General features: G+C 43.7%; 1 protein-coding gene across 1 annotated transcript in view; it reads right to left on the bottom strand.

Moving 5' to 3' along the window:
* LOC146817856 (amine sulfotransferase-like) overlaps positions 1–23,881 on the bottom strand; it is a 462,478-nt gene that overhangs the window by 86,044 nt on the left and 352,553 nt on the right. The window contains exon 6 of the mRNA XM_085611339.1: positions 2,015–2,198. Coding sequence (XP_085467465.1) covers positions 2,015–2,198 — 184 coding nt within the window. The remainder of the gene's footprint in view (positions 1–2,014; positions 2,199–23,881) is intronic.

The following is a 23,881-nucleotide window of genomic DNA, read 5'->3' as shown; positions in this document are numbered from 1 at the left end:
GCCTGAGAACCTATATCCAACCTCTTGGATCCCTCATCAGCTCAAGCATGCTGCTTTGTCCCAGTGAAGATTTCAACTTCCAAAAAATTGACAAAGTCCAAAGGTAGAAATCTTCACCGACTCCTTTAAGTGGCTCCCCACCAACAACACCTCCTGCTTGAACACCGCTGGCTGCCTTGCCCCACCGAGCTTTACCTTCTCTGAACTTTTTTTCTGAAAGTCTGAAGGTAAGCCAAGACCAGATCCAATCCACCTCGTGCATCCGACCTAAACCGTATTGTGTTCAGCCTTAAGCTTTGATTTTGCTCCAGTCTCTTAAAACCAGATACCCATGGTTAGAGCTTTGATCTTTTGGGTGCTACATTCCAATAAAACAAATTAACATTCCTAGCTTTGTTTCTACTAATTGGATGTCATTTTTTGGGTTTAATTTTATTTATGAACATTTATCCAATGTTTCTAAATTGGTTTGAGAAGTTTCTTTTGTTCTGCTTTCACTTTATTACTGTTTATGTGCTTGCATAAATACTTTACAACATTCCTATAAGTTAAGCCTGACTACTTTTGTGCCGAACTACCAGAGGGTTAAGCACAGGTTAATTTAGCAACTTTTGTGGATCACTCTGACAAGGATTGTGGTTGTTGCTTGAGAAGTGTTTCACTCCACTCAAACAAATCTTACTATCTCCATTTAAGAAATTTAAATCAATTGCTGATGGCATCTACTACAGCAAGGGCCAGATGTATGAGCATACCATTTTGTAATTTCCTAATTGTGAATCACAAGGATTCACAATTAGGAAATCGCAAAATAGAATGTTTGAAAGTGTGTTGAACACTTTCTGCGATTAAAGGAAAACGGGTTGCATTCAAAAATGAAAAATGAAAAGTTTTCCTTTCATTTTTTAAGTGCAGGCAGTGGTCTGTGGGACCACTGTGTGATCTTGAAAAATGCTTTTACAAACATTCACAAAGGGTAAGGGGTTCCTTGGGGACCCCTTCTGATTTGCGATTTGGTTACCACCTACTTGAAGTAGGTTGTAAAATGTGTATGTTTTGCAGCCGCATTCACTGTCACAAAGCATTCATACATACCAATTTGATTCGGTATTAGGAAGGGATGCCCTAAACATGCCCCTTCTTAATACCGAATCGCAAACCCAAAGTGCGATTCGGTAAGAGGTTATCAAACCACAATTTGGCTTTGATACATTCGAAAAGCCTTTTTTCCGTTCTCAAATGGGCGGATTCATTTGCGAGCTAAAAAAAGGTACATTCATCTGGCACCAAATGATTTATTTCATGTTTGTATTACATTCTGTTTTATTGGTGGACACATATTTATATGTTGTGTCATTTTTTGAATCATGCCAACTGTAGCTACAATTCATATTGTTTGCATATATCCACAAAATAGGACAGGTAGTTGGAAAATCTATTATTGCATGTATGTTTATACTGGCACTTAGATAGAGCCACAACAGCTAGAGATAATCAAAGCACTATGGGCCATATTATCGAGCTCGGCGCTAAAATTATCGCCGCTTTAGCGGCAGAAAACTGCAGCTAAAGTGGCTATAATGGGCTTGATAATATGCACTCGAGAATTCCCATAGAAGCCCGTGTTGACACCAGAACATGGGCTTCTATGGGAATTCTCAAGGGCATATTATCAAGCCCATTATCGCCTCTTTAGCGGCAGTTTTCTGCCGCTAAAGCGGCGATAATTTTAACTCCTTTTCTTGATAATATGCCACCAAATAAGATAATAAGGCGAAAATAAGATTAGTACTGGGAATCAGTTCTCTTCACGTCCTGTAATCAGGTATGTTTCAAGCAATTCTTCTAGAAAACTAGAATTACCACCAATTGCAAAAACCTTGGGACTCATTTATGGCATTTTGGCATAGGGCAGCACAGCATGACACCTTACTGTGCTGTCCTATGCCAAACTGAAAGAGCAGGAATACACTGTATTTAAGCAATTACAAAACCCTACTTTTTTTAGAATTACCTTTGCGAAGGAAATTAATTGTTTTAGGCGGTTTTGTAGCCTGCGGACCAACATTCTCGTAATTTGCCAGTGGATCATTTTTCATGTTCTTAAAAGTTGCTCGTTCCACAATGGCATCCACTGTTTGGTCATCCAGGTCCTTTCCAACGAATCTGGCTATCTTCAGTACGGCCCCTCTCAGATCCTAAAATTAACACAATCTCATTAGTGTGTCTTCAGGTGTTTAATCCTGTGAAAGATAATTCACTTTACTTATAGAGTATTGCCCACAAGAAGCCCTCAAAGACAAAATACTTCTGAAGTTGATGTCAGGTTATCTGACATTAAGCTATTTCAACAAAACAGAGAGAAGAAATTATATTAATTTGACAGATATTCGACTCATATTACAAGCAGGGAAACTAAAACCAGTCATTAGCAGAAACTTAATAATACTTTTAAACATGGTACAGGTGTCTATTTGGCCAAACTACATGCTTTGACAGAGTAGGTGAACAAAAGGGCAACATTAGCTCCACAGGTCTAGCTAGTCACAGGATATCACCGGCTGATCAATTCTTTCTATCAGTTCTGAAATGGAAGTATTTAGTGTCTATACATCTTCTGCGCTGCAGCTTTTGAATTTAGTGCCTGCGCATGTTCTTTTCCTCAGCTGGACAATTTCCTCAGCATTTTTTCGACTTACTTATAAAATGTTTTTAAGTGTATTGGGATGGTCTGACCCTGGCTGGTGGAGTGGTTTTTTTTCCGTCTACAGCGCCAAGATACCTCTCCAGACAAATGTTGTGCTTTATAAATGAAAGAAATTGTATTTTCCTCTCAGACAGCTTCACAAATAATCTTTTAAGGGTTTAAGTCTATACTTTCCTACTAAGGTTCACATAGATTTCTCACTCGTAAACATCCCAAGGAAATAAAATGTATGCAAATCTTAGACTTCGTTGTATACTCCTGCTTAACTTTAGTTACTCTTAGTAGTACAGATGATAATTCCTTTTCAGCTAAACCTCCATGTCATGTGGGCGAGTTCCAAAGCCTTCTGTCTTAAAAAAACCTTATATTCTTATCTTTTTATAAACAGATTTATACAAGTCAAGTCAAATTTATTTTGATGCGGAACTCCTATAGAGGCCCACATAAGTATACACTTCAGGTGAGACAAAAAATGCATTTCCTTCAATAAATAGTTTTCCTTAGTACGAGGCTGCCTCCTTAAAATACATTATCATATACTATACAAATGCAGAGGTGAATAAAACAGTCATGTAGGACAGCAAAGTGTAAAGTGCAATATACAAAGAACAGGGAGGGACAGAACATTCCTAAAAAGCAAAAGTAAAAATATTACAACGCATATACACCAGGGTGAGAAAAGTAAAAATATAACAACATAACAAATAACATTAAAATTCCTAATGGATAGCCAAAAAAGTTTTGCAAACTTTGATAAATCCTATTGCAAACTATTTCATTAGGTGGGTACAAAATAAATGAGTGGGCCTCATGGGAGGAATGAATGTTATATTTGAGGAATGATGGTTGTAGGAAGATGCGCTTAGCATTTTGCATCACACAAATGGCACGTGATTAGGATCTTGAATTTGTAAACAACACATTTCGCAGATTCTCTCTTTTTCAGTATTTTGTCCCAAATACCAGTAATTTCTTTTAAGGGAAACAAAAAACAACTCAGCAAGAGCATCAACCTTCTGATCCTGTGAGGTAGGTTCCAACTAGATAGGACTGTGGTTTGTTCCCCAAAGCACTCCCACAAACCACCTTGTTACGTGACTTGGGCTGGCTTAAAACAATATCTCTGGCCAAGCTAATGAAGGACACAGACTTCTTTATAAACAGCTTCAATGCAGACTTTGGCATGGAGGAGTCAATATTCCAGCTAAGCCAAAATGAGTCACTTGCTCACTCAAAAGACCTAAAAAATGACGACTGTTCTTTTAGCTTAAGAAAACTTTTCACTCTCAGGGCAGCCCTAAGTGTACCCTCTTCCTCCCAAAGGAGGGAATTGCCCCACCTCAAAACTGCTGCCAGGGAAGAGATATATGAGGAGACTAAGTCAAATTCAAGACGTAAATCACAGGGGTGGCCAGAGAGTTTAAGTTACAGATTTGTCGCAAGATTTGACCTTCAGCCTTATCGAAGGAGAGCCAAGGGTTAATATCCAGCTTCTCTGCAGTATAGGACAAAGAAGGAGAAATTTTGACTCTGTACACTGACAAAACATGACCAAAGTGGCCTCTCCCACAGATTCTATAGAATCTGTGCAGTGCACTAGCCTGGGGAAAAGCCCTGCTTACACAGAGTTTAATATGTTCTATATCCCGCACAGTTTTTTAAAAGACCTTTCCAAGATATACATAGGAATTGACAAGTTCCAGTTTTTCAGACCCCAACCTCCACTAGTAGCACATCTTTATTCTAAGCCCTTTCTTCTGAAAGACCAAGATCTTGCTTTTTGCAATGTTGATTTTCAAGAAATGACTTCTGCATATTTTGTCAAGGCTTCCAAATGACGTTGCAAGTCAATAGGCATTAAATCGAGTATAGCCACATCATCAGCATATAATAGGGAACCAACAGACATTGTACCAATTCTGGGGATGTCCCCCTCACCAAATTTAGGGCGCTGGAAGATCAGCTATGTATAAAGAGAACAAAAGAGAGGCCAGCAGGCATCCCTGCTTGAGCCCATTATGTGTTCTAATCCTACAAGATAATCCCTGTGATCCTTCCATCAAGACTTGACACCAGATGTCTGAATGTAATTCTATAATGAGACCCAAAAGATGATATGGGACACCTAGATGAAGGAACTTTCTCCACAGTGTTTGGTGGTCCACTTTATCAAACGCTTGGAAAAATCAATAAATGCCGTATAGACTGGCATGCCCTGTAAAAAGACCTTTTTCTCTACGATAGTCTGGAGGGCCACAGTGTTCTCAAGAGTACTATGCTTCTTTCTGAAACTGGCTTGTTCTGGAGGTTCCTGTGAGTAGCAAAGAATGGACAGGAAGCAATTTTATATTTACATCATTACTTTTTTTTAGACTGTATATTAGACAAACTTCTTACACAATTGTAGATGTTCCAATAAAAAGGCACACCCAAGAAAACATTTAATTGTAATGAAAATGCAGCCTAAGGTGTATGCTTACAAACATTTGTACTTTTAACTGTGGAAATTACATGTGACATTGAATTCTAGACCCAGAAGACTTATCTAGCTTTTGACCATCACGAATAGCCTGACCAAAAGAGAGACAGCACTCAAATCTGAAATTCCTTTATGAAAACAATATATTTGCAGATCTAGAACCACGCTTTTCCTCGGGAAATGCATGTTCTATTCTCTATATGGAAACATCTAAACACCACTTTGAACAAGAATGGCGTTGCCACAAACGTTCTGGCTCTGTCTGCTGTATTTGACGCAGTCTACCACAACTCTTTTCTAGTGAGGATACAGCAACTCGGAATCAATGGAAGAAGGCTTGACTAAATCAGATCCAACCTCTCAAACAGATCCAACATCATAATGCAACCCCGTTCACATCACCTCCTTTCAGAATCAATCTAGGCAAAGCTAAAGACTCAATTATTGTTAAATTTCTCCTTCATCAGCCCACCAAAGGACATTTAATGACACCCTATAGTGCCACAAATACACCATCTGCACTCAGAGCATTATAAAGGAGAACATTCTAAATACCTTGACAGCTCAGGACTAGACCACTGCCTCTGAGTGGTGAACTAATGAATGCTCAGTAAATGCCTTAAGCTTAAAGCATCCTATATTAAAAACCTGACATGCAGAGGCTGGAAAAACTGCCATTCCATAGGAATCTGTGCCCCGGAACTAGTTGCACTGTCAAGAACATTGACGGAGGTGAGAAACTATGTAGTGATTTGAAGCTCACTCTTATTCTTTGTTTACCAATTCTGTAAAAAAAGCATCTTCTACACACAATGTATACTTTAGGGTGATTTTTTCCACAACCACAATTCCTGAAGAAATTGCAGGCTACGATTTTCCTTGTCGGGGCACACCTTTCACTATGTACACAAACATTCTATGCCAAGGTACTACTCTTTCTGCTTCTACAACATAGAATTCAAAACACTGCAGAAAAATCATTTATCCACCCATATCTCATCAGCACTCAAAGGACATTACTGTCTTCTCATTGCCAGATGTTCAACATCCAAATGACCATCCAAAACAAATGTCTAGTCTTCATCCAAGTATTGCGGAGGCTAGCGCTGGCTGAACCTGACTCACCATCCCTCTTTTTATAAACAACATGCACCATTAGAACTCCTTCTTTAAACAAACAGAAAGACTCTAGGAATCACTTCCTTCCAGCAAACAGTAGAAACATAGAAGACCATTTAGAATTCAGGAAGACAATAAAGACTTTGTTCTCCTCAAGATGATGCTTTAACAACTACACTACATCACTTGCAATGGCTAGAAGATGTGAGCAATACAGTTCTCAGGAAGATATCAGTCCTAAACTGCAACCAGTCAATGATGTGAGGCACAACAGGCATAACCATTCACTTTCTCTTTTCTCCCACTCCACAGCAGGTCACTGTAACAGAATATGATAATAGCATATTGCGCGTTTACAACATGAAAATACAACATGTAAATATTACTGACAGTGGCGATTGCAAACATACATTTCTTCCATCGAAGAATTCTCATCACATATTAAATGTAATTCTGATAACATTCAAAGCGTACAATGTTTTACCTGAACTCAGTTTGACCAGTTGCCTTCCTATTAGCCATTTCCAGAGAACAAACTAAAGCACATATACTAACCATAGTGTGAATTTCTCCTGTGCTCCATACCTAAGAGCTCAGAGAGCTCATAAATATGCACATACCTCCCTAAATCCACACCCTAAATCATGGCAAACAGCCTCACTAACGTTTTTTTTCAAACTCATAAGTGCTCCACAACCTAATCAAGTGAAAGTAGCTTTAGCTTGAGGAGGGCCGTGATGGCCTTGCAGATTTGATGAAGTGGCTTTGGGACTACTTGTTGGTAGCCCCTATTGTTGTTTGAAAAATGAGCCCCCACTGGTGGTCAAGAGGGATATGTGTGTGCCTAGCCCCAACCTATATATCACTAATGTAGGTAACACCACTCACCTGCACATCATAGTAGCAGGTGGCTCATGGTGGTAATGTTTTTTCTTATATACAAGTTTGGGTAACAACTTATTTGTATGGATTTGTGATTTAAATGATGAATTTGTCCACAGTATTTATTAAGTTAATGAGAAAAATAGAGATTCTCCATTTTGTGTCATCACCATTAATAGAGAGGATGTCAAGGTCATGGCTGGTGCTCGTCACACTTTAATGGTAATCAATGGTTAAAGAAGTTTCCTAAAGTTCAATTGATACCAGCAGACATAAAATGCGTGAGGAATGGGAATAAACCCACTGAAGTTTTAGGTTATTTTATTGCCAATGTAAGCTATAAGGGCCAGACCATTGTATTAAATGTGTATGTTGCCAAAGAAGTATCCTTCTTGTTGGGATGGCCGCAACAAAGGACTTGCTCATTACGCTAGATCCAAATCATCCTGAACAAGTCTTAGGCTACACTAACTTCATTTCTCAAGTTATTGAAGACAAATCTGTTGAATGGGAAACTTTATTTTCTAAGGTATTCTCATCTAATCTGGGAATATTGAAAGATTGTGTACATAAAATCATATTGAAACATAAAACTGTACCTAAGGTACAGAAGGTTAGAACCATTCCTGTGAGGCAAGCATTAAGGGAAGAACTGGATAGGCTATCCAGTCAAGACAATATTGAAGAGATTCAGTCGTCCGAATGGTTGTCACCCGTTGTCGTAGTTCATAAACCAAAAAGGAAAAAGTGACTGTGTTGATTTGAGTGATTTAAATGAGTGTGTGTGGGTGGATCGACATTCGTTGCCAAATAGTGGGGAAATGTTTTCCGCATTGAAGGGTGCCACTGTATTTTCAAGGTTAGATCTATCCAATGCCTATCCTCAGATTTTTTTAAACAAGGATAGCAAACACAATACTACATTTATACGCCTGAAGGAGCATTTACATACAAAATAATGCAGATTTTGAGTATTTTACAGAACTATGGTATGACTTTAACAAAAGAAAAATGCAAATTTGAAGTGGAATCCATGGACATTTTGGGGCATACCATTAGCAAACATGTTGTTTCACCGAAGCAAAATGTGTTAAAGGCTATTGAGGAGGCTCTGGATGCCCAGCTTAGACCATTTCTTGGCCTAGCTGAAAATTATGCTAAGTTCTTTCCACTGTTTGTTGACAAGACAAACCACGTGAGAAATCTCAATCAACAATTTACTTGGAAGGAAAACTGTGATACTGAATTATTCAATCTGAAAAAAGAGATTTCCTCTGTTCCCGCATTGGCAACTCTTGACATCCGAGATAATTCGATCATTGATACGGATGCAAGTAATGTGGACATTGGTGCAGTCTTGATGCATGACCATGAAGGCAAATTAGTCACCATTGCATTTGCATCAAGACCATTAAGAGATGCAGAATTTAAGTAATCTACGCTGGAAAAGGAAACACTAGCTTGTTGGTTAGGAATTGAGTATTTTCCCAAATAAGTATATGGCACACAATTTAAAATAAGATCAGGTCATCGTCCCTCACTGGAGCTATTCACTACAAAAGGATGTGGCAAGGCTATACCCAGAATTGCCAGATGGGAATATAAATGTCAGGACTTTAATTTCAGTGTTGAATATATTCTAGGTGCCAGAAACATCTTAGCAGATTGTTTATCTTGCCTACATATTAAAGAAGAAAGTGACTGATGTGTTATCGATGAGGACATGGAGAGAGTGGTGTCCAAATGTTAGCTGTCTAGTGGCTGCATTAAACAGGATGAATGGAAGTATGCATTCAATAATGATGAGAACATTCAGGAAGTCATTAAATATAATAGGTCACAATGACCAGATAAGAAGCTATTGAATAACAAATTGTTACCATACTTTAACATTGCAAATTAACTTTCTGTGATAGATGATGTTTTGTTCCGAGGGGAGCAACTGGTGGTACCCCAGGATTTAAGACAGCTTGTGCTGGATATGTCTCTTGAAGGCCATCCTGGCATGTCTAGCATGAAACAAAGAATTTGGTGCGAATTTTGGTGCCAGCCATTGATAGATGTATTGAGGCAAAAGTTAGATCATGTATTGAGTGTGCCGTCAGTGATAAATCTCAGAAAAAGCTCCCATTTCTCGCCCTGGAAGGGTATCTGAGAAGGATGTCTCTTGACATTGCTGGTCCCATGTGTTTGTCTATTAGCCCAGTTTATGCCATTGTCTTCATTGATAAACTATCACAATGGCCTGAGGTCAAATTGGTACATCAAGTGAATTCCCATGCAGTAACACAGTTTTTAATAAGGTCTTTGAAAAATAAGGTTTTCCTAAATGCTTAGTCATGGAAAATGGAGTGCAGTAAAGATCATCAGAAATGAGAGATTATTTGGATAAACATGGGATTAATCATTTATGAACTTCAATATATGATCCTCAAAGTAACGGCATAGTGGAAAGGTGGATGAGAGTTTTGAAGAAAGGACAAACACTTGCCTTTGGTCAACTGGAAAAGTTGTTCTCAGGCTCTCAAATAATTATTATGGAATTATAGAGTCACACCTAGAATGTTGGGAGAACTGTCTCCATTTGAGAAGATGAGAGGAAGGAAGACTGTGTGTTATCTTAACCAGATATGGATGATGGAAATGAAAAGTAAGTTTAATGGTACGATAGTGTAAAGATCAGATCAGAGATGGGTGTCAAATGATAAACATGAGCCTTATCAGGGACACATGATTCACACACATGAATTCAACAATGGTGATTGGGTGCATGTAAAAAAAGGAAGATTGGTTAAACTAGAGAATCTAAGTTTTCTATTCCCATGAAAATATTCAGAGTAGGACATCAAGTAGTAGAACTGACTGATGGAAATGTGTGGAGTATGAGCAAGGTTGTTAAATTACATAATTTTTGTGGCTAAAAGAAAGTAGCTGCATCGAGAGTTCTTCAGGTCACAGTAGTGATTCTGAGGGTCTTCAAGATGGAAATACGGTTAAACGGAATTTGACAACAAGAGTTAAAACAAAACCTGCTTGGTGCAAAGATTATCATATGTCAGGTTAGTTTGAGACAATGGGGGATATTCTCAAGAACATGTGATAACCACTGCAAAAGTAGCTTAACGCAACTCTTCACATCGCAGTCTATCGCGGGAAAATAACACCTTGGTATCGTGGTATTCTAAAGATAAAGTCTCAAATATCCGCACTAAAATCAACTCGACTCGGCAAAAATTCGAAACCCCAACGTGGCTCGTGGACAGCATCTGCACACCACCCTCAGGAGCAAGGTAGCCCAGCTACATCGCAGTGACCCCACACCCTACACAGACCACACAGCAGGAAGCACATACCACCACGGCTGGCTCACAGGACCCCCACGAGCAACACATGGAATTCCAACGCCATGTGTTAGGGTGCCAGGAGAAGATGGCTGATCATCTGCGGGTGAGGTTCGACCTCATGGCAGTCAAACTCGATGCAATACATGGGTGTCTGAGTCCCATCAGTGACCACTTCCAGTCCCTAACTGACACCCACTGTCCACACCATGCTCACCAACAATCCTTGGATGACCTCACTGGGGCCATTACTTGATACAAGAACTGTCCAGTCAGACAGGCTCCAGCGATGATGCACAGAGTTGGCACAGATGCAGAGGACAATGGAGACCATGGAGCCGATGCAGCCTGGAAGTAGGGCTGCCACGGCTGAACACCAGCGAGAATGTGCTGGGATTTTCCATTCGTTGCAGATCCTCATCTTGCCAGTGCTGCCACAGTGCCTGTCACAGATAACTGCTGCTGGAACTTTGACACACACATCTCTGCCCCCTGATGTGTCATTGGCACACAGTGATGCAGCCCTACCACCTCCGCCCCTGATGTGTCATTGGCACACAGTGATGCAGCCCTACCACCTCCACCCCTGATGTGTCTGTGGCACATGGTGATGCAGCACACCAGACACAGAAGACGTCTCAGAGGAGTAAGATGTGGCGGGTAATGACCTTGTGTGGAAGGAGGCAGTAGCATCCGTAGCCGCCATATGGCCTTTCACTGCCTGTTGCAGCCCTATGCATCATGCCATGGAACAACACCTCCCACTATCCACCGGAACACTCAGCGACATTCACCTGGACCCCGACATGGACTGCCATATCTGCTTGAGTACCAATGATACAGCAATCTGGCTGAGGACTGAACTCTTCCGCTCCAAATTAACTTTGCATACCCCCAAGGACTCTGGTTGGCCCACCACTCGGCAACCACATAATGTGTGCATGAAATGGCCATTTACCCCTCCAGCTCCAACACTCCCCAGAATATGAATAAAACATTCCAAATCACACAGATGTGTCCTGTCTATGTTCACTCAGGTGTACAAGAATGGATGAATGTAGGGACATTGATTGCACAAAAAAGGCAAACCCTGGTGAATGTCATCAATGCGCATGTCTGACCCTGACCCACATGAACCTTTAGATGATTGTGAAGGTATGAAGTAGCTGTGGCCTTATTGCACATGAACAACAATCTTGCAACCCACAACGTAGCACCACGTCCATGTATTATATGGGGCTGTGTGTGTAAATGTCAGAATCGGTAGCCCGCCGGCAGTAGTGTCCCCCATCGCATGTAGCTACAGAACATCTCCTCGCATGACCTACTCACACACATCAGTGTAGACACAGTCTGTTTCCAAGGATCATATTGATCCACATGGACACCATACTCACAGTGCTGAAGACACGTAAGAGCACAGGTCTACCAGCAACTAACCCAAACACAATGTCTGGCTCACAGAGGTGGAGCTGCCAATAGGGATTCACCATCTATGTACCAGGGGCAGTCTGTCCCTCCCTGTGTACGGGCATTGCTAATTTAGGCACAGGATTAGTCATACAAATCAACACTCATCACAGTTTTACACTGTTGCAGTTGCGTAGACTTTATTAGCATGTGCGTGTCAGTACGGGCAAGTAATGGGCCACGACAGGCCGACAAATGCTTAAGACACTTACAGGCAGAATGGGAAAAATGAACACATATCTATACGTTTGGCAATGGTCTCAGCCCATCTTGCCTTGCTGGTCGACTCATGTGATGTAAGGCATCTGCTCATATCCCCGTGTCAGGGGGCACGACTCACAGCTCATGGGATCTGCATGGAGCTGTACCACCAGACTGAGCCGACTGTGTGCTATGCTTACAGTGAGCAGGTGACAGGGACCAACAAGGTCACATGTTGTGCTACATTGCCATGTGTGTAGTCTCCCTACAGCAGTATGTCAGATTTAGGAACGTTGCCAAATGACGCTGTGCAGCTCCGCCCATGGGACTGCCTCACCTTGCACAGGTCTGTGACAGCACGCGTAGGTGCATTCACATGCATTCTGAGTCCGAGCGAATGCAGACATGTCCACTGTTGTTCTGGCTTATGGCAACATTACTCCACGATACAACATAGTGTTGTGACTTGTGCTCTGGGTGTCAATCAGTTGTGGCTGCTGGAAGGTAGTTACTCGTTCATGAACATGAGTGCTGCTTCATAGGCAATAAGTTCCAGAAGTACGTCATTCTTGAATTCAAGGAACATGAGGGAGAGCCAATCCATTAACTGGTCCGGACAGATGTGCTCTAACCACACAGTTTCACCAATCAGCAACACAGCCCAATAGGGGAAGTGCCTCGATGTGGTCACTGCACACGATGACTTGTGCAATCTCCCATCCGCTACTGCCAGCACTGACGCCACAGATCAGGGCATCCCATGCACGGCTATCCCGGTTGCACTCCTGTCCGTGGGACAACAGGGTGTGCGAACAAAAGTCATAATCCAGTTCAGCTAGCGTTGTGTTGGATAGGCAGACCACCATGGGCCACTCGAATGTGCATGATCGACAGTGGAACCAGGGCTGGACACATGTGACGTAAGCAAGCCGGAAACTCAGACGGTAACTGATTCGCAAAACTGCCATGGGCAGAGCTCCCAACAGATGCAGCATTTGTGCACAGCACAGTTCCACGTGACAGGGGTTGTGCATGTGCCTGGGATTGCCTGCCATTGCGTTTGTTGGTCTCGTACCACCGGCACTCTTCAGACCGGCGCCAGTTCTGTGGACGATATGCCACAGCTCGGAGAAATGAGTTGTATGTGTGTTCACAGTTTAGACGTATTGGTTGTTTTTTTGGCAATGTGTTGGGGGCATGCCATGCAGATGTACCTCGAGCAGGGACAAGTGTGTGTGGGGTGTGAACACGTTGCTCTTTTATTAGCGCAGTTCATGGAGTGGGAGTCGTAGGAGTCTGGTATGGTATCTCACTCAGGGGGTGCCGGGCGCAATGGAGACCAAGGTCAGAGGTTCAAATGTTCTTCCGCTTTGTGTATTGAGACAAAGGAGCTTTCATGCCTAATTTTAGTCTGACTAATGCTTGCATTTCTGAAATGTGAAGTGGCCTTTGCGCTGAAATCGTTGCCAGGCCTTCGATTTAGGGTGCACCAATTGCGAAACACACGCATCAGTTGGCATGTATGAGCCAAAGGCCCGATTGTCCTTGAGCTCCTTGTTCTGTCTCTCTCTCTCGCTCTCTCTCTCTCTCTTTCTCTCTCTGTCCTTTGATGAGTGCCTGACAAACCTTCTTATCTTGGATATTGCCTTATAGGCTGTCACTTACAGATTGTCCAGGGATGACCAGCCATGACTCTTCCAAATAGTTTTTGTGAGAGAAATTTGGTTGTGATATTTTGTTTGGCCTTTCATTGGTGAATGATTCATTCTGCTTTTTCTGTACTCACATGACTGTTAGTTGTTGTGATTCTGCTGCATCAGGCAGATGATTTTGTTCCTGTTTCGTGCCGTTGATGTGCTGTCTCTTGGTCTGGGGGAGATGGAGGGTGCCCGGGGTGGGGCCCGGGGGGGGGGCATGGTCCGAGGATGGGTGGCGGTGGGTGTTGTGGCCCTGTTGGGGGTCCGAGCTGCATGATGGTTGGCTCCATGGCATCTGTTGTTTTTCAGGTGTGGCTCTGGGCTGTGCTCCCTTGGCTGCTGCAGGTTGTCGTCCGACTTTACACCATGTCAGAGCAGGTGTTAATTTCCTACTGCTAACGTGCCTTATCGTTTGTTTTGTGTTCTTATCGCAGATCTGGCTGGTGGTTGGGAATGTTGCGGCATGGTGTTGTCGCGGCATTTTGCTCGGGAACACCTACTCTGCATTTCATTAGCGATAGTTGCCGGGGTCATCCGTGGCGATGTTTTTGAGGATGCTATCGCCGGAAAACTGGTGATATCGGATGTTTGCACCAGCTTGTGAATGGAGCGATATGTTTATCGCGACTTTGGCTGTGCTAAAGTGCCGATAACTCGGAGATAGATCCTTGATAATATGCCCCAATGTTGCATATATACAGATCTCTATGTGTAAGTTTAATTTATTGTATATCAATACAATTTTGTTGCACACATGTAACCGTGCAACTTTTATTGTGCTGAAATCAAACTAGCTTATAGGTACATATGTTTGTTTAACTTACCTTTTCTTCATGTTAATAACGATAGGGGATGTGTTGTATCCTGGCCAATCAGGTTGCATGGAATCTGGTGGCAGAACCATGGGGATCCAGATTCCATGCAACGATAGTTGGCCCAGGCTTTTCCTACACAGAGACACACTTCTTGTTTCTCCAATAAACTTACCTTAATTTCCTCCACACGTGATCTTCAATATTTACGTTGGAATACCACACCTTCCCTAGCCTTCCACAAAATTTCCAGGGAGGTATGGATAGCCCTGGCCATCCTAAACTACAAGTATTGCTGTACAGGTATTCTACAGTGGAGCACGCCTCACACTAATTCATGACTTTGTGCTCACTTATAGGCCACCCTACAACACTACTGCCAATTCTCCAATGTCTAGTGCTTCGTCATACTCTAATGCTTAGCTTTCCTGCTCTCCAAACAGTAATATTCCTTTCATACAATGCTATTACATTCATTTATTTTGCTACTTTGATGACTAGCATGTTGTTGTGGGATGTAGTTTATCACCCTCTTAAACTTTCTCCGCGGGCCTCACCATTATTTTATACAACCTCAATACAATTTTGCATTTCTCTTTCAGCCCTTCACGTTTATACCTATAATTTCAGGGCTCCTCCTTGGCCTTCTTCTTGCAGAAATCTAAGTAAGCTTATTTAGTCCACGGTTGCAGCTCTTGAGTGCAGCTGCCTTTTATGTAATCTTGGCAAATGACTCTTGTTTTGTGCCTGCCAGTGACCTTTTCTCTTTGTCTGCTCTTGCATCTCCTTTTTGCCTGTTGCCTGTTTAGGTCGAGCCTATGGCAGCGCATGCGCTGCCTAGGAAATTGACCTCTTGGAATCAGTTCAGCTTCAGGAGAAGCTCGTGCATGTGGTGCTCACACGCCATTGGCCTTTGCGTCTGGCTTTAACACGCAATTGGCCAAAGGCGTGTGGATATCCCAGCTTTTAGTAAAATGTTCACTCCCAGAGCGTTTTGCTCTCGGGAGCCGGGAGCGTGCACGCAGGGGCCATCTATTTTGTGTCACTTTTCACTTTCGCGGCCGTGGCTTTCATTGTGGTCCCATTTATTTTCTTCCTGCTTTGGCTTTCTCCGGCTAAGCTCTCTCTTGGTTTACTTGCAGTCTTTCTCCCCCATAAAGCCGTTGTATACTGTTAGACTTGGGGGTCTCTAGTTGGCACAGGTAGGCACTTGTGACAAATAGGGACCCTCGCCTCTAGTCAGGGTAAGGGGGTACACTCCTAAAATAACCTATGCTCACCCCCTTGGTAGCTTGGCATGAGCAGACAGGCTTATCTTAGAGGCAGTGTGTAAAGCATTTGTGAACACATACAGTAACCAAGTGTCAACACTACAAATGGACACCACACAGGTTTTATATAAAAAATAAGTATTCTTTATATAGATTTACTACAAGACCATTAAACGACATAAACACACAATATTGTTACTTTAGATGGTAGGATTTTGCTTAGTTCTCTTAAGTTCTTAAATGCGACACTTTAAGTCAATGTACCTTTTAGATGCGACACGCAGGGCAACGAAAGTGTTGCAACGATGTTGATGCGATGAAGATTTTGGTGCAACAAAATAAAGACATGAAGATCTTCCAGATGCGGCACGCTTCTCCGATGTTGCGAGAAGACTCGACTCGATGCTTCAGCTGCAGCGGCGACACACTTTACACGATGTGATGACAGCGGCCTTGGCAGCGACACTCCTCTCCGACGTTTGCGTGACGCTTCCGCTCGATGCGATGTTGCAGCGGCGACACCCCTTTACGCGATGCGACGACAGCAGCTCCGATGGCGGCACGCTTCTCCGTGGATGCGAGGCGCTATTCTTGATGCAGTGCAATGCGACAACTACGATGGCTGCGATGGCGACACACTTCTTCCTCGATGCGAGACTCTTCTCTTGATGCGGTGCAATGCGTCAGCTACAATGGCTGTAATGGTGACATGCTTCTTCGGCGCTGTGAGACACTTCCTGGATGATGCGAGACGCTTCCGCTCGATGCAATGCTGCAGCGGTGACACACTTTATGAGATGAGATGGCAACAGCTCCAACGGCGGCACGCTTCTCCTTCTTGAGTCGCGCTTCCAGCTCCTTGCGACACGCAGTCCCTCAGAAGGCCCAACAACACAAGCACATACTTCCAAAGAACTCTAGGGAGCTGGGGGGTGAAGTCTGTTGTTCCTGATACTTCAGCAGGAGGCAAGCTCTTTTCCAAGCCCCTGGAGATCCTTCACCAGTTGAGCAAATGTACACACAAAGTTCCTTTCTCCTCTCTTTGGCAGTAAGGCAACCACTGCAGGCCAATCCCCCAGGTTCAGGGATAGTTTCCTCCTCAGCTTCTTCTGGTTCCTCCCTCAGCAGTGGTTCTTCTTGTTTTCCCAAAGTGATCTAAATTCTTGGGATCAGGGTCCCAATATTTATATCCAGAAATCGTTTGTCCTCTGAAGGCAGAGGGGCCTTTGCCCAGTCCAAACCAGTTCCTGAGCACTCTGTTTACCAGACTTCTCCTTCCCTTTCACCTTGGAGGGCAGAAACATTAGACGCCCCACAGGAGGTGGAGCAAGCATTGTGGAAGGCAAGTACAGCCCTGGAGCACTTTGTTGACAGAATTCCTTCTCTTCATTCACTATGCAGGGCAGAGACATCAGCCGCTCCCCAGGAGGTGGAGCCAGCATTGTGGAAGGCAGGCACCGCCCTATTCAGGTCCCAGGTGCAACTCCTCCCACCCATCTGGATGCAGATCTCTCTATTCACCACTGGGACACCTCACCCTGTCTCCTGGAATTCCCCAGCCCTGTCACTCAAACTCCAGACAAAGGAATACACAGCCTAGCAGAGGCAGGTTTGAATGGTTAGACAAGAAAATGCCTACTTTCTAAAAGTGGCATTTTCAAACACAGAATGTTAAAACCAACTTCACTAAAAGAGGCATTTTATCATCCCAAGTTCAGGCGTACTAAATTCGAATTTCTACCATGTTCTCTGAATCAGTTAGGATTATAAAAATGTAATAACCAAACTGCCCATTCTGGCCTATGGAGAACAGGTAGCCTTGCAATAGTGAAATACGAAAATGGCTGTAATTCTCTATTAGGACATGCCACACGCACCAGGGCATGTCCTACCTTATCCTTACAATGCACCCTGCCCTTGGGCCTACCATGGGGGTGTCTGATATGAAGAAAAGGGAAGGTTTAGGGACTGGCAAGTGGGTGCACTTGCACAGTCAGCATGACAGTACCAGACTGCACGCAGGCTCTGCAATGGCAGACCTTAGACACATGTTTACAGGCTGCTTCTGTGGGTGGCACAACCAGTGCTGCAAGCCCACCAGCAGTATTTGGATTTACAAGCCCTGGGCACTCCTGGTGCACTGTACTAGGGTCTGACAAGTAAACCAAACCAACCAATCAGGGAATCACAAATTATATATTAATTTTCAATAGGGAGCAATTGCACTGGGGCACTGGACAGCAGTGGCACAATGCCCTGAGCAACTAACACCAGCAAAACATATGAGGCAACAGCGAAAAATGGAAGGGAGACCCACGCCAATGTGTCAGGTCTAACATGTACCATTTACTGAGCTGTCGAAAATCTGTCCTTGCGCCTGTCTGGGCATAATCAGGGGCTTTGTCAGAGCGCGCGCCTTGAAACAACAGGACTTAGAATTGCTGCTGTCAACGGCCACCTTCCCAGTGATACGTATGTTTCATCATTTCACTCGACTGACAGTCCCTGCTTAAATATTCATTTTGCATGAAATATTCATAGTTCCTTCGTGTCCGCGTGTACGAAAGCAATGTTTTTTTTTGCCAGTGATCGCATCAATGCGAATTTGTGAAAGCCGGTGTTTTTGGTTGCGTTATTTAGCAAGGCATGGGCGGGAGATACATTGTATATTCCTGTCGTCTGGTGTGGGTGGGAAAGGCGCACACAGGGCTCTCAGCAGCCAAGCATTTTTTCTAGGCCGTTGTACAGCCAAATACGTTAAAATGCCTGGGCGCGGGGCAAGATGGCGGCCGGTCATTTGGCTGACTGAGCTGGGTGGACGCTCTCTCCGTGCTGACCCTCCCGATCGCTGACTTCTTGCGACTCCTGGGGCTGGGAGACTCGGAAAAACATGGAAAAAAGACACTTACTTCAAGGCAGCAACCTGTGACACTGCTGGCTATGCTGTGGGGATTACCGTTGTTACGGAACCGTTTGACTAGCAGATTGCTCTGTCTGCGGGTCGGTTCCTCTGTATGCCGCTCCTATCACTCTTGGTTCTCGCTGCCTGGGTCTCTTAGCAACGTAATGCCTCCGAAGGCGCTGAAGAATTCCTCGGCGGCGGCGGTGAATCGAGTAGCCCGGGCGGCTGGATCTGCGAAGCTGGCAGGTGCTGGGGGTGAGTCTCCGATTTCTCAAGGGGGCACATCAGTTTTAACTTAGATGCGGCTCACACTCAGGCAGCGCCGCTGCAACCGCCCAAAACAAGACAGACTCTTCCTGCAATGTTCAAATTACAACCCAGCAAAGGAAAGACTCCTCAGCTGCTGGCATAGAACAAACGCGGGCAGCCGGCACCTGTACTCATGAAATCCCTGGAACCACTGACCAGTGAGAAGGTAGGCGCTGCTCCATTCTTTGAAGGGCCAGTTTTGTCCAGTATGGGGGTGACATCTGGTCAAGGAGCAGGTGACCGGTCTCACTTAGGGCTCCTGGAAGCAAGGACTGAGGGGAGAGAGAATGGCATTAATGGTGTTGAAATTGCCCAGTCCGACCCCAACAACGAAGCACAGCCAGTGGTATCAAATCCACCCAATGGAACTCTGGGATTTATAGTCCCAAATATATTGAATGTTGAAGATAGGGCTTTCCGGGTACAAAAGATTGACGAACTACCATCTCAAAATAAGGTTATTCTAGATGCAGGAATTCAAGAGGTTCAACAAAGTGCTCAAATTCATCTTAATGGAAGCACAAGAGACTTAGAAGGGGGAGATAAATTCTATTCCCTATCTGATCACTCTGCCTCATTGGAGGAGGAATGTTTTGACAAGGAGTGGACTGATGACGATGATGATAGTGAGTTCGGTGATCGTCAAATTAATGAAGTATCAAGGGCAGAGGCTTTGCCCCGTGGCCCCCATGCAGGCCGAAAAGCTGTCAGAGAGCAGGCGGCCCTCTTGTCAAGCACTAGTCCGGGCTCACTAGTCTGGGATTACTCCTTCTCCACAGAATCTGGTTTACTGGACAACCCTACTGATCTGGGGGGGGTAGGGGGGCTAGTCCTTCCCAGCTACCCCCTGGTGAGGTGACACTCTCAATTATCTATCAAACAATTATGACCCATCGTGAAGAGACCCGTCAGGAGAGTGCACGAACCCAGGGTCCATGTCGGAGGATGAAAAATTAAATTCGTAGAGTGGCCAAAACATGCTCTGACATAGCGTCCAGGATCATTGAGGCTGAGGAGAGGATTTCTACTCTAGAAGATGATCTAGCCACTCAGAAGGGCATTACAGATCTTATCAAAACGCAGAGGGAAGATATGCTCTGGAAGTTGACAGATCTTGAAAACAGAGCCAGGAGGAACAATCTTAGGATGTTGGGGGTTCCAAAAGGGTGTGAAGGATCAGACATTAGGCAGTTTGTTGTGGAACTATTTACCGAGGCGTTCCCTGATGTTACACAGTGGGATTGGCGATCTGAAATTCAGCGCGCACATCGTTTCCCATTTAAGCAAAGACAGTGGTCTGCTCAGACTGTGGAAAAGCCTTGTGCTATACTAATTTGTCTGAATAACTTTCTAGCCAGGGAGAAGATCTATGACCTGGCCAGACCGGACAGGAGGAGGGCAGGGAAAGGTTGCAAATTTTTTGTTAGGCCAGATTTTTGTCCAGCAACTGTAGAGCGGAGGTGGCAGCTCCGACAGTTAATAGCACCTTTTCAGTTGAAAGGGGCACAAGCATTTTTACTCTTTCCCTCTAAATTGAAAATTATTCCTCAGGGCCAGACTACATTTTTTGTGTCTGAAATTCAGGCTAAGGAGTTCTTAAATGCAATATAGCCACTTCCTGCCTCTTTTTTCAAAATGTTGTTCTGCTCTAGGAGTCTTAGGTTCTTAAAGCTAGGAGTTTGTGCCGTTTATATGAGAATATCTTCTTCTTCGAGAGTTCTTTTTTGGCGATTTTTTTTTTCCTCATAAGGCACATCCTTAAGTAATCCTTTTAGGATTGGGGGGGTCCCAGGTTAAGGCCGGGGAGAGCGGGGTCAACCAGCCTCTCCCATCACAAGGACTTCAGTCCTGTTGCCCATTAAGGGGGGTGAGGGGCTAGGGAGGTGTCGGGCGGGGGGTAGGGGTGTTGAAGGGTGGGGGATGTGTCAAAGGTGGCAGGAAGGGGGGGGTGGCAGGGTGGGGGAGTCTTTAAATGCTTGAATTTAAGTCTTAGTCGTGGCACTTACGGTGCTTTTTTCATTATTAGTCGTTGTACTTTTTTAGAATGTTGGATTAAAATGGTCATTATTTTATGCTGCGGATTAGGCTTGCTTATAAATTTAAATGGGGCTGGGTAAACTATGTTTATGTTCATGGAACATATGTGGTCTCAATGACGCAAAAAAAAGGGCTCTGTTTTTCAAAATTGTTCAAACCATGCAGATAGAGGTACTCTGTCTACAAGAGACACACACATCCTGGGATACACGGGATTATTTGAAAATCCCTGGTTATGATATAATTGGATGCTCCCGCCAGACCTTTATGATTAGAGGCATGGCCATTTTGCTGAAACGTGGGGTCGGAATCTGTAGTAAAACTAGTCAGGATAGTGCGGGTAGATGGGTAATAGTTGAATTGGTAATTAACAATAGATCATTAACTATCTGCCCTATTTATGGCTCATATCTGGATGATCCGGAGGTGATAAATTATCTAAATGTAGAATTAGCACTGTGGCCACATCCTATTTGTCTCTGTGGTGATATGAATATTAATTTGTCTGGGGATTTCAATTTAGCTGGGGTTCAAAAATATCCGGGTAGGAAACCCAGGGTGTTTAGGGCTCTCCAAGCTTTGATTCAAGAACATTCTCGGACTGACCTCTGGTACCGGCATAACAAAGATCAAGATGGCTATACATATTTCTCTGCCCCGCACAATAAAATGGTCCGTTTGGACTATTTCTTTATCTCAGATCAGCTAGCAGAAGTCGCTTCCATTTCTGCCCCCCCCCAAGAATTTTATCTGACCACAATCCTCTGATTGTACAATGTCCCTTTTTCCGTGCGGCTAGGGTCCCTAGGATCTGGACGTTTGAAAGGAAATAATTATTGGAACAGCCCTATCAGGATCATATGAGGAAGTGGTTAATTGAGTTCTTAAATTTAAATAGGGGGACTGCCTCTAATAGTATAGTCTGGGATACACTCAAGGCTGCAATACGTGGCGAGACCAAGAGTTTCGCTGCTTTTAGGCGGAAAACTATCCAGGAACAAATTAAGGGGCGCATCGAGGAGCTCAGGGTCACAGAGGTGGAATTAACACGAATGATCAAGACTAGTCTTGATATTAGTCAAAGTCAGCAATCAGTAGCCATAATCAAGTCCAAACTTCTGGATTTTTTTGGGCAGGACTTAGCTGTTAAGCATCTACAATATCGTACTATGACTTATGAATTTGGGGAAAAATTCGGCAAAATCTTAGCCAAACTGCTTCCACAGAAGAGCCTTGCTAACCGGATCATCAGAATTCAAGATGATCAGGGCTGTGTTCATGATACACAGGAGGGTGTCATGGGTGTTTTCCACGAGTTCTATACTACATTTTATACAGAGGAGAACTCTAGCTCTGATAGTCTGTCTGATGCCGGGGATTTTTTTCAGGATATCGATACCCTCCAAGTTACAATTCAGCAGAATGAAGATCTATCTGCCCCCATAGAGTGGGAGGAGGTTGAGCTGACAATCAAATCACTTGCTAATGGTAAGGCTGCAGGTCCTGATGCCATCCTGCTGGAAGTTTATAGAACGTTTTGTCAGGAGATTCTTCAGGACATTCTATTAGTTTTTAGGGCAGCACAGGGGAGTATCATGCCGGACTCTTGGCGTCAAACTACTATTGTTCTTTTCAAATCCCTCATCCTTTCGACCCATCTCCTTGATAAACACAGACAGTAAAATATATTCTAAAATCTTATCAACCAGATTGGCGCGGGTAATTACTCCATTGGTTTCATTACGTCAGCACGGTTTCATTCCGGGCAGGGAAACGGCAGATCATGTCCAGCGGGTTATTGCATTGTTGGATTTGGCTCAAATCACAGGCTCTCCCCTCGGAGTGATCCTGTTGGATGCTGAAAAGGCGTTCGATGGGGTCGCCTGGGGGTTTTTATGGACAGTTCTCCGCTGGAAGGTTTTCAGTGCCAAGTTTATCCAGGCTATTCAATCATTATATATTGCTCCAGTAGCAAATTTGGGTATCACTGGTCTGGTCTCAGCGTCTCTTAATATTAGTAGGGGCACTAGGCAGGGGTGTCCTTGTTCGCCCTTGCTATTTGCTCTGTACATTGACCCCTTTCTTAGTAAGATTGAAGGTGCATTTGATATCTTGCCTATTAGGGTCAATGATACAGAGTATAAGACGCTGGCGTACGCGGACGATATTGTGGTTCTAACCAGGGATATTGACCTTGCCTTTTCCGCCTTAAAAACCTTAGCGGAGCAGTTTGGCCAGCTATCAGGCTATAAGCTCAATGTTACAAAAACACAGGTTATTCAAACACATACTATGAGTTCCTCCCAAGCTCCTGTGGTTCCAGATGCAATATATCTTGGGGTCAAAATTACTGCCCAAGTTGATAATATTCCAGATCTAAATATTCTCCCGGTGATTAGCCTCGCAGCAATCTTTCACCATAATTTCCTGTTTGCCTCCGGTAAGTAGAAGTAAGAGGCCTGCAGCCTTTACTTAGCATGTACCATTCCCAGGAAAAACTTATTTTTAAGTGACGTCACGTTGACTTTGCTTTCTGCCAGATGTTTCGGGGGCTTTTGGAACCGTTCACGGCGGGGTTCAGATCAATTTATTAAGGAAAATGCGATACATTTTCTAAATAATTTCAAATTCTACCGAGAACACTGCAGCACTTT

Source organism: Triturus cristatus, chromosome 6 (genome assembly GCF_964204655.1).
Source record: "Triturus cristatus chromosome 6, aTriCri1.1, whole genome shotgun sequence".
In the NCBI taxonomy this organism is placed as follows: Eukaryota; Metazoa; Chordata; class Amphibia; order Caudata; family Salamandridae; genus Triturus; species Triturus cristatus.
This window is presented reverse-complemented; position numbering and strand designations above follow the sequence as displayed.